General features: G+C 38.1%; 1 protein-coding gene across 1 annotated transcript in view; it reads right to left on the bottom strand.

Moving 5' to 3' along the window:
• The window catches only part of LOC136316919 (lysosomal Pro-X carboxypeptidase-like), a 76,680-nt gene that overhangs the window by 24,739 nt on the left and 38,823 nt on the right, over nucleotides 1-13,118 (bottom strand). Inside the window, exons 3-7 of the mRNA XM_066249286.1 lie at nucleotides 9,472-9,612; nucleotides 5,993-6,094; nucleotides 2,377-2,558; nucleotides 1,986-2,143; nucleotides 948-1,120 (exon numbers count right to left, since the gene is read on the bottom strand). Coding sequence (XP_066105383.1) covers nucleotides 948-1,120; nucleotides 1,986-2,143; nucleotides 2,377-2,558; nucleotides 5,993-6,094; nucleotides 9,472-9,612 — 756 coding nt within the window. The remainder of the gene's footprint in view (nucleotides 1-947; nucleotides 1,121-1,985; nucleotides 2,144-2,376; nucleotides 2,559-5,992; nucleotides 6,095-9,471; nucleotides 9,613-13,118) is intronic.

Below are 13,118 nucleotides of genomic sequence, written 5' to 3'. Positions count from 1 at the left end.
ATGAACAAGTAAGGTGCTGCAATGAAGAATTGATGCTTCTCATCTCTCTCCCTTCCGTTCTGCCTGTCCCTGTCTGTTCCTTTCTCTGTCTTTGTCACAAAAAATAAATAAATAAACATCGTTAGCCAGCCTCTGTTTTCAAAACTAAGGAATGTTCCTTATTAAAAAAAAAATGTTTTCAAAAGGGCACATACAATAACAGAGTTTGGTATAAAAGAAAACTAATATTTATAGTGTGATGTGTCTGCACTTTCTGGACTGTTTTCACATCCAGTATTTTATCTGACACTCAGCGCACCCCAATGGAAAAAGTAAGTATCATTATCCTGTTCTGCAGAGGAAGACATGGAGGCTCAGGAAGGAGAAAGCCTTGCCCAAGATCACACAGCTGGGAACTGGTAGCTCTAGATCAAGGATCCAGAGTCAGTGCTCATTCCACTCCACCTTGCTGCGTGTGGTTCACCCCTTCATGATGGATGTAGAACTTGAATGCATAAGCAGTTGACTGGATCATAGTGCTGTGATATGAGATGACAAAATATCTGAGCAGCTGCCACTCATTAAACACTGACCATATATTACATACTTCTTCGTGTCTCACATACATCACAAGAATTAAATCAAATGAATATGCAAAGAGCATAGCACAGGACTTGACATATAGTAATATTCCATTATCAGCAACTATTTTATTTCTAATTCATGTAACTCTTTAATCTATGCATTTTATTTCCATTATTCAAATGAAGAAACTGAGTACAGAAAAGTTGGTAACATGGCCAAACCTGAGTAACCAGAGGTGGCAAGGCCAGAATTCCTGCCCAGATTTGACTAATGCCCCAGCCCCTTTGTCACTGGGATTTCCCCTGATGCTGAAAGTCAGAGAATGCACACATACAATTAAAAAGAATGTTATTACATATGATGAAAGGACATTTTCCTGTTACCTTGACTGGCCAAGCAGGCAAAGGCTGCAAAAAGTTAGCTTCATAAGGGTAGTCCACCACTGCCAGATTTACCCAGGTTTCAGAGATCCAGTCTTTCAAATGCTGAACATCCTGAGAATTTGTTAATGGGGTACATAACTGGAGAGCTTCAGAAAGCCAACGCAAGCCAGCCCCTGAAAATAAAATCACAATGCTGAAATCCAAAAAGCCCTGCTCAACATAAGGTTTTAGTCTTCACTTGATATTCTAGAAAATTCAATCTTCTATACCATTTCTCCAAGATACTTTTTCAATATCACTGAGATAATTTTAGAGCAACTGGATAATCTCAAGATAGACAAGTTGCCATTCTCTTGGAGCTTACCAGAATTTGTATTATGAATTACTGCCTAATTTAAAGACACTATTGAAATAAATGAACAAATGAGTAGAACATTATAAAGCAATAAGAAGGCACAAAGTACAACTAAATAAAACAAATGGAATTGTCTAAAAAACACAGCATTGAGCAAAAGACAGCAGACACAAAAATACACACTATGCAATTCCAAAGACTATAAAGTTCAAGCGCAAGCAAAATTAATCTATGGTTTTAGAAGTCAGGATAGTAATTAGCTTGGGAAATCCGAAGTAGTGACTGGGAAGGGGAGAGGGGCCTGGCTTGTGGTGGCGCATGGATCAAGCATCAACCTCAAACACTGAGGTTGCTGGTTTGAGGCCCGAGTTGGTCAGGTCAAGAAACATACCAGAAGCAACTATGAGTTGATGCTTCTCACTCATCCTTCCACCTTTCTTTCTCTTTCCTAAATCAGTAATTAAAATTTCTCTCTAAAAAAACAACAACAAAAAAAAACCCAAAGGCATGCGGGGATTTGAAAATTCATCAAGCTGTGTATTTTGATTTGTGTACTTTTCTGTATGTTATATTTAAATACATATGTTATATGCAAATTAAAAGTTTATAGGAAAAGTGGTAAATGTTGAATTTAATAAGTGAAAGGTAAAAAGCATGATTTCATTCTCCTAGTTAAAGCTTACCTGTTCTTGAGAATCGGTTAATGGCATCCCAGGACCTGCGGATGCTCTCTGAACAATCCGGGTCATTTTTCCTAAAATCTGTAGTTACAATTTTCATAAATACACCACAAGGTACTATATCCTCAAACTGCCAGATGGGGGCAGAGGCTGCAAGAGCTCTAAATGGTAATAAAACAAGGAAGGAGAAAAGAGGGAAAAAATGTTACTCATCGAATTCAAGTTTTAAAATTAAAACTGATATTGAACAAAAATGATAAGAAAAATAACAGCTGTTAATGAGATAGAAACCAGCACAATACAATAAAATGGAACATATTTTACCCAAAACTAATCTCTAAGCTTGCCTTGACAACCATTATGAAGTGCTTGTGTCGAATATAAATGCACTTACCCAACCACCACATGAGGATATTTCATCCTGAGCCATGCAGCAAGCATGCCACCATAAGAGCCCCCCACGGCAATAACAGGTTGATTATCAGCTCCTGGGTTTGTTCGTTTCAAGTGTTTGATTAACTGTGCAAAATCAGCAAGAGCTTGTTCTGATGTCAGAAAATTCATGTGTTTGGAATCCTAAAGAAAAATAACAAAGAACACAGGTATAAATGTGCACATAACAGCAGCTCAGGCATAGCATAGATCCAGAAAAAAGCCAGAGTCAGATAATCTTTTCTCCAAATAAGATTTCTAGGCAATTGAGTTAAAATGCCTACTTGAAGCCATAGCAATGCTGATTTACAGTAATTTTAAGTTTGCATAACTTAATAACATGCTGCATTTTGCATTCAAATATAACTTCTATTAAATGCTATTTACCAAAGATTTTGTTGAGGTTGTAGAAATAATAGAAATATATTGATAATAACATTTAACAGCAAATGTGATAGAACATAATACCAAGCTTAACAGACAACTGCTGTATCACAATGTCTTTTCAAATCTTCATTTAAAATGGCTACCACACAAGCAAAGGTAAACTAAATCCTGCAGAAAAGTAAAAATCAATAGTGGGGGGGGGGGGAGTAAAGAGGCACAAATATATGGTGAAAGAAAATTCTTTGACTTTGGAATGATGGCCACACAACCCAATCAATAGTTCAAATGTTTTAGAAATGTTTATTTGAAACCTATGTATTCTTATTGACTAATTTCACCCCATTAAATTTAATTTCTAAAAAAAAAAAAGTGGTCCTGGCTGGTTGGCTTACTAGTAGACCATCAGTGGGCATGTGGAGGTCTCGGGTTCAATTCCCAGTCAGGGCACGCAGAAGCGATCATCTGCTTCTCTATCCCTTCCTGCAGCCATGGCTTGAATGGTTTGAGCAAGTTGGTCTGGGATGCTGAGGATGGCTCCATGACCTTACCTCAGGCACTAAAATAGCTCAGGTGCCCAGCAATGAAGCAAAGGCCCTACATGGGCAGAGCATTGCCCACCTGGTAGGGGGCTTGCTGGGTGGATCCTGGCTGGTTGATCAGAATGCATGTGGGAGCCTATCTCTCTGCCTCTCCACCTCTCACTTAATAAAAAAATAAATAAAAATAAATAAAATAAAATTATTAAAATAAAATTCATCCTTCTTTATCAGAAAATGATTATGATGTCTGATATATCAACAACTGAAACAAATTTGCCTGCCTATTGTAAACAACTATAAAATTAGAGTCAGAAAAAAAAAACTATGGAATAACTATTTTCAGGAATAGGAAAACAGAAACACAAGACATTAATACCTCAGAGGGATACTCATAAAGTAAATTCATGATCATCTAGCTCTCTGCCTAGGGACAAGTTCTCACTGCGGTGTAGGGTAGTGCAACTCAAACAGAGTCTTGCTAAGCTAGGGAGACTAACAAGGTCCCTTTAAAAGTTGAAGCCTACTCTCTCACTTTGAACTTGGGCTAGACTAAGTGACTTGCTTTTAACAAAGGGAATGCAACAGAAGTGATATATGACTTCCAATGTTAGGTCAATAAAAGCACTGAAGTTTCACTTTGCTCTCTTGAATTGTAAACATTGAGGGAATCTAGTCTCCATGTCATGAGGCCACTCAAGTAGTCCTCTGGAGAAATCCATGGGGAGACAAACTGAACCCTCTTGCTAACAACCAGTACCACTTTGTCACCTATGTGGATCCTCTGAGAGTGGAGAGGGACCTCCAACCCCAGTCAAGCCTTCAGATGACCATTGCACCAGCTGACACCTTAATCCATGAGACTCCCCAAAACAGAACCACCTCACTGAGCCATTCCTAATTCCTCACCCATAGGAACTGTGAGATGGTAAATGTCTGTTATTGTTTTAAGCCATTAAGATTTGAGGTAAATTGGTGTATAGCGACAGATAACTAATATAGCTGTATACCCATATTACGCTATCCTATATGACCTTCATGCTTTGGTTTCGCCACTCTGACTCCTTCCATCATTTGGCACATTCGGAATCACATAGTCCCCATCTTTCTTATGTATGTCACCGACTCCTTAAGCTCTGACTTCTACCCATGCCTCTCATTGTCTATCATTCTTTTAAAAAAAAAAAAAGATTTTATTTATTCATTTTTACAGGACAGAGAGAGGAGGAGAGAGTGAGAAGGGAGGAGGAGCAGGAAGCATCAACTCCCATATGTGCCTTGACCAGGCAAGTCCAGAGTTTTGAACTGGCGACCTCAGGGTTACAAGTCGATGCTTTATCCACTGTGCCACCACAGGTCAGGCTCTGTCACTATTCTTTACTTCGTTTTCATGCCACTATGTATACTTGAGTGAAAATGTTTTTTCAAGTCCTTACATAATATTTGTAATAAAGCCTAGGTGACTGACAAATTCTGTGAGCACAAAAAGAGGAAATGCATATATCAAAGAAGCCCTTTGCTCCATTTTGCTAACAAAATATAAACCATAGGGACCTAATAGAGGTTATGTTTTTGTGTGTGTTCTGTGTGTGTGGAGGTTATGTTTCTATCTGCAACAAGCTGACTACTTCCCAATGGTTTCAGGACCTGTCAACTTCCCTAACCAGATAATTATGCAAAATAATAAGCTAAAAGATAGAGATTTTCATGCAGCCCACAAATATCAAGAAATTGTTCTGCTTCTCATTTATAACACATGGACTTTTTATTTATAATACAAGAAAATAAAAACTCTAAGAACAAAAATTTTTAAAAGCCCTTTAAAAATTGGCAGCCAAGAAAAATAATTGACCACTCTGAGTTAGTTTTTCTAACTCAGAGTTCCCAAAAGTATAGTATGTGTATACTGGTGGTATGTATGATGATCTCAGGTATTACATAAACATTTTTAATTTAATACTTGTTTTAATGTAATTTAGAAAAAAATTACTAGTATATAAAGCCCTTGTTAAGATAGTGCTAAGTTTGAAAACTGAGTTGTTTAAAAATATATATTAAGTAAATAATAGTACAGGTGACAAAATCATATAGCCAGAAGAATTACAAGGATATGACAGGAATGACTCAGCTAAGGAAAAAGTGTCCTGGTTCATTAGGTGTCGAGTCCATGGCCAAGGCCAAAGCTCCTTGTGAGAACAGGAAAGGCCAAAATGAATCCATGTGGCCAGCTGGCCTCACTGAATCATAGAGATTCTTTGTCTTTATTCTACTGAAAAGCACTTTATTAAACAAACATTTCAATTCTTATTTTTTTCAGTAGTAGACCCAATAACTTAAGTGTATAATTTGCTGACATTTTTGAAACAATGAAAAGTTCCCTCCAGTCTCTGTAGCCATAGATTAAGATTCGTCTGGGGAAGGCTAGCCTCATAATACGGAGTTAAAGACTGATCAACATTAGAAATGATAACATGGTTTAAAAAAGTCTCAATATGTTCAAATTGTACATAAAAGTGAAAGATTAAATACAAATTATTGAAATTACAGGAAGTTCATATTAAGCTATTCTTTCTTTCTTACAGCAGGATTATAATTAGAAAATGTTCTAAAATTTAAAATAACTTTTAAACTTTAGAAGTGAAAAGTATACTTAACCTTGAATGAGTTGGCACCAAAGGGTAGAGACTTTCCATAGTATCGATGTTCAGCAAACACCAACATTGCTTTCAGTTCCTCAGCCACATCCCACATGAACCCCTAGAAAGAATTTACACAGTCAGATGATAAAAGTAGGATACAATAATAAAAGTCATTAATTTTTTTGCAATTCATATGAATCAGATGCTCAACCAGACCAAAAAGAGCTCTCTGAAAATTTTACAATTTATTTGTTCTACAGATAAATTATATAATTGCTGTGTCATTGTTGCCCATCAATCTCACACTGTATTAAAGTGAAACGATTAAAAATCAGCCATTGCTCAATCACTACTCACTCCAATTCTCTGTATTCTGACACTGTAGACACAGAATCAATATTATAGTCTAAAATAGTCTTCAGGTTGTAATGTGTGCCAAATAGCCTAAAACAGAGCTGAAGATATCTTAGTTCACTGCCTACCCATAGATATTTACAACATAAAAAGAAAACAGCACAAAAAAACATACTGGATTCACATGGGTTTTATATTAATCTTATTTACTTGAAAATAAATAATAACTAGAAATATCTAATATTAATTGAGTGCTTACAATGTGCCAGGCACTGCTCTGAACACTTTGTATGTATCAATTCACTTAATTTTCATGGTAATCTAAGAGATATGCATTTTGATTATTCCCAATTTACAGATAAGTCACTGAGGCACCTGCCACGGTCACAGCTAGACAAGTTAGAAAGTGGCAGCACCAAAATTCAAACATAGGCTGTCTGGCTCCAGATCACAATCAACAGTGTTGTAAGATATTCTTACTTCTGTACATAATGCATCAATCATTGAATTTTTTCACTTAGATCAGTGGTGCCCTCAGAATTCCTTCTCAACAAAGCATTCCAGGCAGCCAACATCAACCAATTAAATTTAGATTTAGCAACATTAACTATTTGTCATTCATACTGTAGATTTCTGCTTTTTTTTTTTTTTTTTTGTATTTTTTTCTGAAGTTAGAAACAGGGAGGCAGTCAGACAGACTACCGCATGCGCCCGACCGGGATCCATCTGGCACGCCCACCAGGGGGCAATGCTCTGCCCATCTGGGGCGACACTCTGTTGCAACCAGAGCCATTCTAGCACCTGAGGCAGAGGCCACAGAGCCATCATCAGTGCCCAGGCCAACTTTGCTCCAATGGAGCCTTGGCTGCGGGAGGGGAAGAGAGAGACAGAGAGGAAGAAGAAGGGGAGGGGTGGAGAAGCAGATGGGCGCTTCTCCTGTGTGCCCCAGCTGGGGATCGAACCCAGGACTCCTGCACGCCAGGCCGATGCTCTACCACTGAGCGAACCGGCCAGGGCCGATTTCTCTTTTTTAATGAGGCATTGCTCCCTAATAAGGAGCAAGAACCTCCAAACATTTTTGTTTAGATCAATAAATGTCAACTGAGGAGCTGTATGAAGGTGAGGATGGAGAATTTAACCTGATATCTGTGATGATTTCAATAACCCCACCACTTCTCTTAACACCCTGCTCCTTCCCTGCCAGCTCTATAGAGCCTGTACACAGCAGCTCAAGTGCGCCATCCTCTGCCTGCCACACCCTGGCCTGCTGCTCCCTCCTCTCAACACTAATGTGCTAAATATAGATAACCATTACTGTGCTGCAATAGTTGCTTACACATGTGTCTTACCCTACCAGTCTATGAGCTTCTTCAGGTAAAGACCATCCATCAAAACACCCAGACCTCTGTGGAGTTGACCCTTGGCTTTGTAATTGAGCTAATTGACACTGTAATAAGTGATGATTTGCCTCAACTTCAGGGGTATATTTATTTTTCAAAAGAGGTCCATGTAATATGTTAATTCTCAATAACATTATGTGCCAGCTTTGCTCTAAGAGCCCGATTCTTATCTAGTCTTCACATAACTCTATAAACTAGACATTGTTACTATACCCATTTAACAGATGAGAAAACTGAGGCACAGAATGAGCAACCCAAAGTCACACAGCACAGTGGCAAAATAAAAATTCAAACCCTATCAGTCTGGCAGAAGTCTTCACTCTTGACTACCATGATAGACTGACTCTCAATAAATGAACGTCCAGGACATATCAACACACACTGGAACACTTTAGTAAGTAAAGAAGGTGTGCAGGGCTGGGAAAGGACCAGGAGCTATCCTTCCAGGATCGGGCTCCAGTCAGTTCTCTGGGACTGTTATTACACTATGTATTCCTGTCTACCACTTCTGAGGTCCGGGGTTTCTGGGCAGCCTTTAGTTACACTGCAGTGCCAGTGAGGACAGCGGGTGGGAGGGGCAGGACAGCTGCCTGCCTGTAATAAAGAAGAGGAGGAGCTGGGAAAATGAGTGGGCAGGAGAAGCTGCCTGTGGCCTTGGCATGAAAGGGAAGTTACACAAGGAAAAGGAAGGAAGACGAGGCAGACTCAGTTATTTCACAGCGTACCAGAGCTGGAGTCTGACACAAAATAGGTTTTAGATGTCACTCGTCTCTGATCTAAGAAATAGACATTCTAGCATCTCATTTCTCAGGGAATTATTTTATTTTCAAGTAACATATTGCATATTTAGAATCTCACCATTGCTAAGAAAATATCAGAAATGTGGTGTGCAATAACAAAGTATAATTGGCTTCATAATTTTGCTTTCAATTCAGTTCAGTTCAGTCCAGCATTTACTGAGACCTCCTGAGTACCAGGCACCACACCAAACATTGACATTAGAGAAAATATGATTCAGTTCTCACTTTTAAAGAAAAGCAGAGACTAGGCTTTTGGTAGAAAGTTTTCATTTCCTAGTCAGAGCTCTGACACATTAGCAAGGAAAATTTCTTCCTTCAATGTGTCCTTCTAAATTAAGTTTTGTTAATGGACTGAAGAATTATTGTCCCTGGCCATTTGGCTCAGTGGTAGAGCATCAGCCCCGCGTGTGGAAGTTCCGGGGTTTGATTTCCAGTCAGGGCACACAGAAGAAGCAACCATCTGCTTCTCTACCCACCCCCCCTCCTGCAGCCATGGCTCGAATGAGCAAGTTGGCCTCAGGCTCTGAGACTAGCTCCATGGCCTCATCTCAGGCACTAAAATAGCATGGTTGCCAAGCAATGAAGCAGTGAGCCCAAATGGGCAGAACATCAACCCAAGACAGGGGTTGCCAGGTGGATCCCAATCTGGGAGCCAATGTTTTATCCACTGTGCCACCATATGTCAGGTTTATGTGAAATTCTTTAAAGCTGAACATGCAGGCTTACTGGATATCTGTATTTGCTCTCTTGTGAATTGCCTATTCATATATGGTTTTCGTTGTTGTTGTTGTTGTTTTATAGTGTTATCTTTTTGTTTTTTTAAAAAAGAAACTTTACATTTAAGTACATTAATACTTGGTCATATATACTACAAAATATTTTTCCACTTTCTTATGACAGCAGACAAATAGAGCATAGGAACTACACAAATCTGCACATACCGTGTTGTTACATATCCAGACAATGTCCCCTTCGTTACCAGTATAGAAAAGTATTGATCCACCATCTCTCTTCCAGTGTTTATCAGCAATTAGGTACCGTTGTTTAAAAGTTCTATCAGTCTTAAATCCAAAATGATCAACCTGTGACAAAAACAAAACAGACAAGATACAAAAATATTAAACTTCATTTGATTTTATTAGTAGTAGCAATATTAATACTGTTATTTTCTTTATATTGTAAGGTAAACCAAATTATTTTTTTTATATTGCAGGATAAAGCAATGTTATTGGTGGTCAAGATTTTCAGTATAAGAAAAAAATGGAATTATAAAATCAAGTAGCTACTTTACTAATGTTAAAATTAAATTGGCAATACTGGTGCAAGCTTTTTAAATTTTTAATTTGATTTATTGGCATGGCATGGGTTAGTAAAATTATATAGGGTTCAAGTGTACAATTCTATATCATCTATATATTGTGTTGTATGTTCACCACTCAGAGTCAAGTATCCTTCTGTCTCTATTTATCCCCCCTTAACCTTTTTGTACTTCCCCTCTCATCTTTCCATCTGGTAATTACCATTCTGTTTTCTATGTCTATGAAGGAGTTTTCTTGTCTTACTTAATCCCTTCACCTTTTTGACCCAGTCCTCCAACCCCCTCCTCTCTGACAGTTGTCAGTCTGTTTTCTGTATCTGTGAGTCTGTGTCTATTTTGTGAATCTATTAATTATTAAAATACAGATATCTCTACCATCTAAATTTTCATTATCCAAACTTTCGGTATCAAAATTCAAAAACTAAACAGACCACTGAAAAGGTCTATAGTCACTGTCACCCCAGTAACATTTGACATTTCTGGTATCTAATGCCATTCCCCACTAAAAGGAACTAGGCTTGTTAGTGACGAGTCTGACTGGCACTGGGACAAGGAGGTTACTAGATAAATCTAGGCATTTTGCGGTTCAAAGCAAGGAAGTACTCTAAAATTAATTGAGTTATGTCTAACAGACACAAGAACTAACTACAAGAGATTATCACTGGGTATAGTTTTAAATTAAATATAAAATATACTGAATGTAAAAGGAATAATTATAGTTAATTTAATTATTCAATTCATGAAAATAAATTAGTCCATAAGGATATCAAAAAAGAAAAATATTCACTTGCTACCATTTAGATGTCTATTAAACCAACTCCTTTGAAATTGGGAATAAAAAGAGTAAAGAACTCAAGTTTTAACCTACCTTTTCAACAGAATTGTATTTCAGGGTACTAAATAGTCCCAGTTGATGAAAAAGAGCTGTGTATAATCAAATATCAACTATTGCAGCAAATATGACAGACTTATAAAAATGATAGTTTTGTAAACCCTAATAAAGTCACTGATTAAGGAATTACAAAATGGAGTTAAAAGCATTAGGAGAATGGATGATAGGGAAATGAACATTCACATTAGTGGCTGGTTATATCATACAGAGTACTCTCTTTTCACAAGGGAAATGTGTAACTTTGCAATGAAAGGATCAGGCTGTCATCACTTTAATCTAGTGATCAATGTTAGTTAGCATCACTAACAGTGAGGTAGGCAGGGATTGTGTATCTCTTCACATGATACATGAAGCACAAATCACCCATGATGAATTCTTGACAAAAATGTTCAGCTGTATCTTAGACCAGCCTTTAGATCTAATTTCTAGTTTCCAAGAAATACACAGGATAGAAGAATAAGCTTAAGACACTCTGAAGAGGCAATCAGACAAATCTAAAGTTGGGACATTTTACAAAACAATGACAAGGCAATGTCATTAAAAGAATCTGTTTAAGTCCTGGCCAGTTGGCTCAGTGGTAGAGCGTCGGCCCGGCGTGTGGAAGTCCCAGGTTCAGTTCCCGGCCAGGGCACACAAGAGAAGCGCCCATCTGCTTCTCCATCCTTCACCTCTCCTTTCTCTCTGTCTCTCTCTTCCCCTTCTGCAGCCAAGGCTCCATGGGAGCAAAGTTGGCCTAGGTGCTGAGGATGACTCCATGGCCTCCCCATCAGGCACTAGAATGCCCCAAATGGGCCCAGCCTGCCCCGTGGATCCTGGTCAGGTGCATACAGGAATCTGTCTGCCGCTCCCCATTTCTCACTTCGGAAAAATACAAAAACAAAACAAACAAAAAAAAAAACCCCACAACTGTGCTGGAGTGCCAGCCCATGCTAAGGACCCCTGACCCAATTTAGCTTATAGCTACAGCTACAGTAGAAAATTCTTACATGCCTCAGTAGGTCTAATCTTACTAACAGAGGCAGGATATGCGTTCTTCGTGCGTCAGCCTTGCAGAAATTGCAGGAAGAAGGAACAGTATGTACTTTTACAAAGATATTGTACAAACGTGCTGAACACATACTGAACAGCTGTAACCTTGTGGTTTTTGCCCTTAAATACTCCTCTCCCACCAAGCTATTCATTGCTTCTCGGCCCAGCGGACAGATGCCGGCCAAGCTTTCCAAATTCCTAATCAATTTGGGCTCTGATTCTGTTCAGTGTGAGTTGCACCGCAACAGAAATTGTTTAATTTTATACACACACACACACACACACACACACACACATACACACACACACACACACACACAATTTACATGCACCGTTAAGTTCACTACAAGATTATTGACAATATCTGAAACACAGAAGCAACCCAAGTGCCCATCAATAGATGACAAGATAAAAAAGTGGTGGTACATATATATAATGGAATACTACTAAACTATAAAACAAGTAATTTTACCATTTGCAATGGCATGGATAGATGTAGACGGTATTATGCTATGTAAAATAAGTCAGAGAGAAAGACAAATATCATATGATTTCACTTACATGTGAAATCTAAAGAACAAAATAAACAAACAAAATAGACTCATAGCTACAGAGAACAGACTGATGGCTGCTAGAGGGTGGGGGCTTGGGGTGCTGGGTGAAAAAGGTGAAGGGATTAAAAAGTACTAATTGGTAGTTAATACCAGACATGGGGATGTGGAGTTCAGCATAGGGAGTATGGTCAATAATAATGTAATAACTCTGTATGGTGCCATATGGGTACTTGAAATATTGGGAGGATCACAGTATAAATATATGATTATCTGGCCACTATATTACAAGTCTGAAACTAAAAATAATGTTTAATGTAAACTGTGATTGAAGAAATATTTTTTTAATTTTAAAAATAAAATTTTTTAAAAAGAAAGAGAATGTATGATCCACCCAAGAAAACAAAATGACTTTAGCTGAGTGATCTGTAGAAAGTCGAAAGATAAAACTGTGAAATACAATGTTATTCGAGCAAATGACTTACTTTGTTGGCAATTAACTTGCTCATCTGTAATTTCTAGAGATAAACTGCAATCAAATTACAATACCTTCTATTAGTTTTGCCACTGGGAATTGTTTGATCATAGTAAAATTATCCTAACAATAAATCTGCTCATTTTTACTACCTCAGAGGAAGTTGCCATTAGAATGCTGAGAGGGGCTAGAATGATGACCAGTATTATTTCTTGGTCAGGGGCTTTTCTCTCCTCTCAATAGAACGGAGCAATTAATTCTAAGCCCCTGCCTCTGACTAAGAACTAAATAGGAAAAGAGGAATCAACTGCTCTTCCCACTTC

Source organism: Saccopteryx bilineata, chromosome 1 (genome assembly GCF_036850765.1).
Source record: "Saccopteryx bilineata isolate mSacBil1 chromosome 1, mSacBil1_pri_phased_curated, whole genome shotgun sequence".
Classification (NCBI taxonomy): Eukaryota; Metazoa; Chordata; class Mammalia; order Chiroptera; family Emballonuridae; genus Saccopteryx; species Saccopteryx bilineata.
Note: the sequence above shows the minus strand (reverse complement) of the source record. Positions and strands in the feature narration are given on the sequence as shown.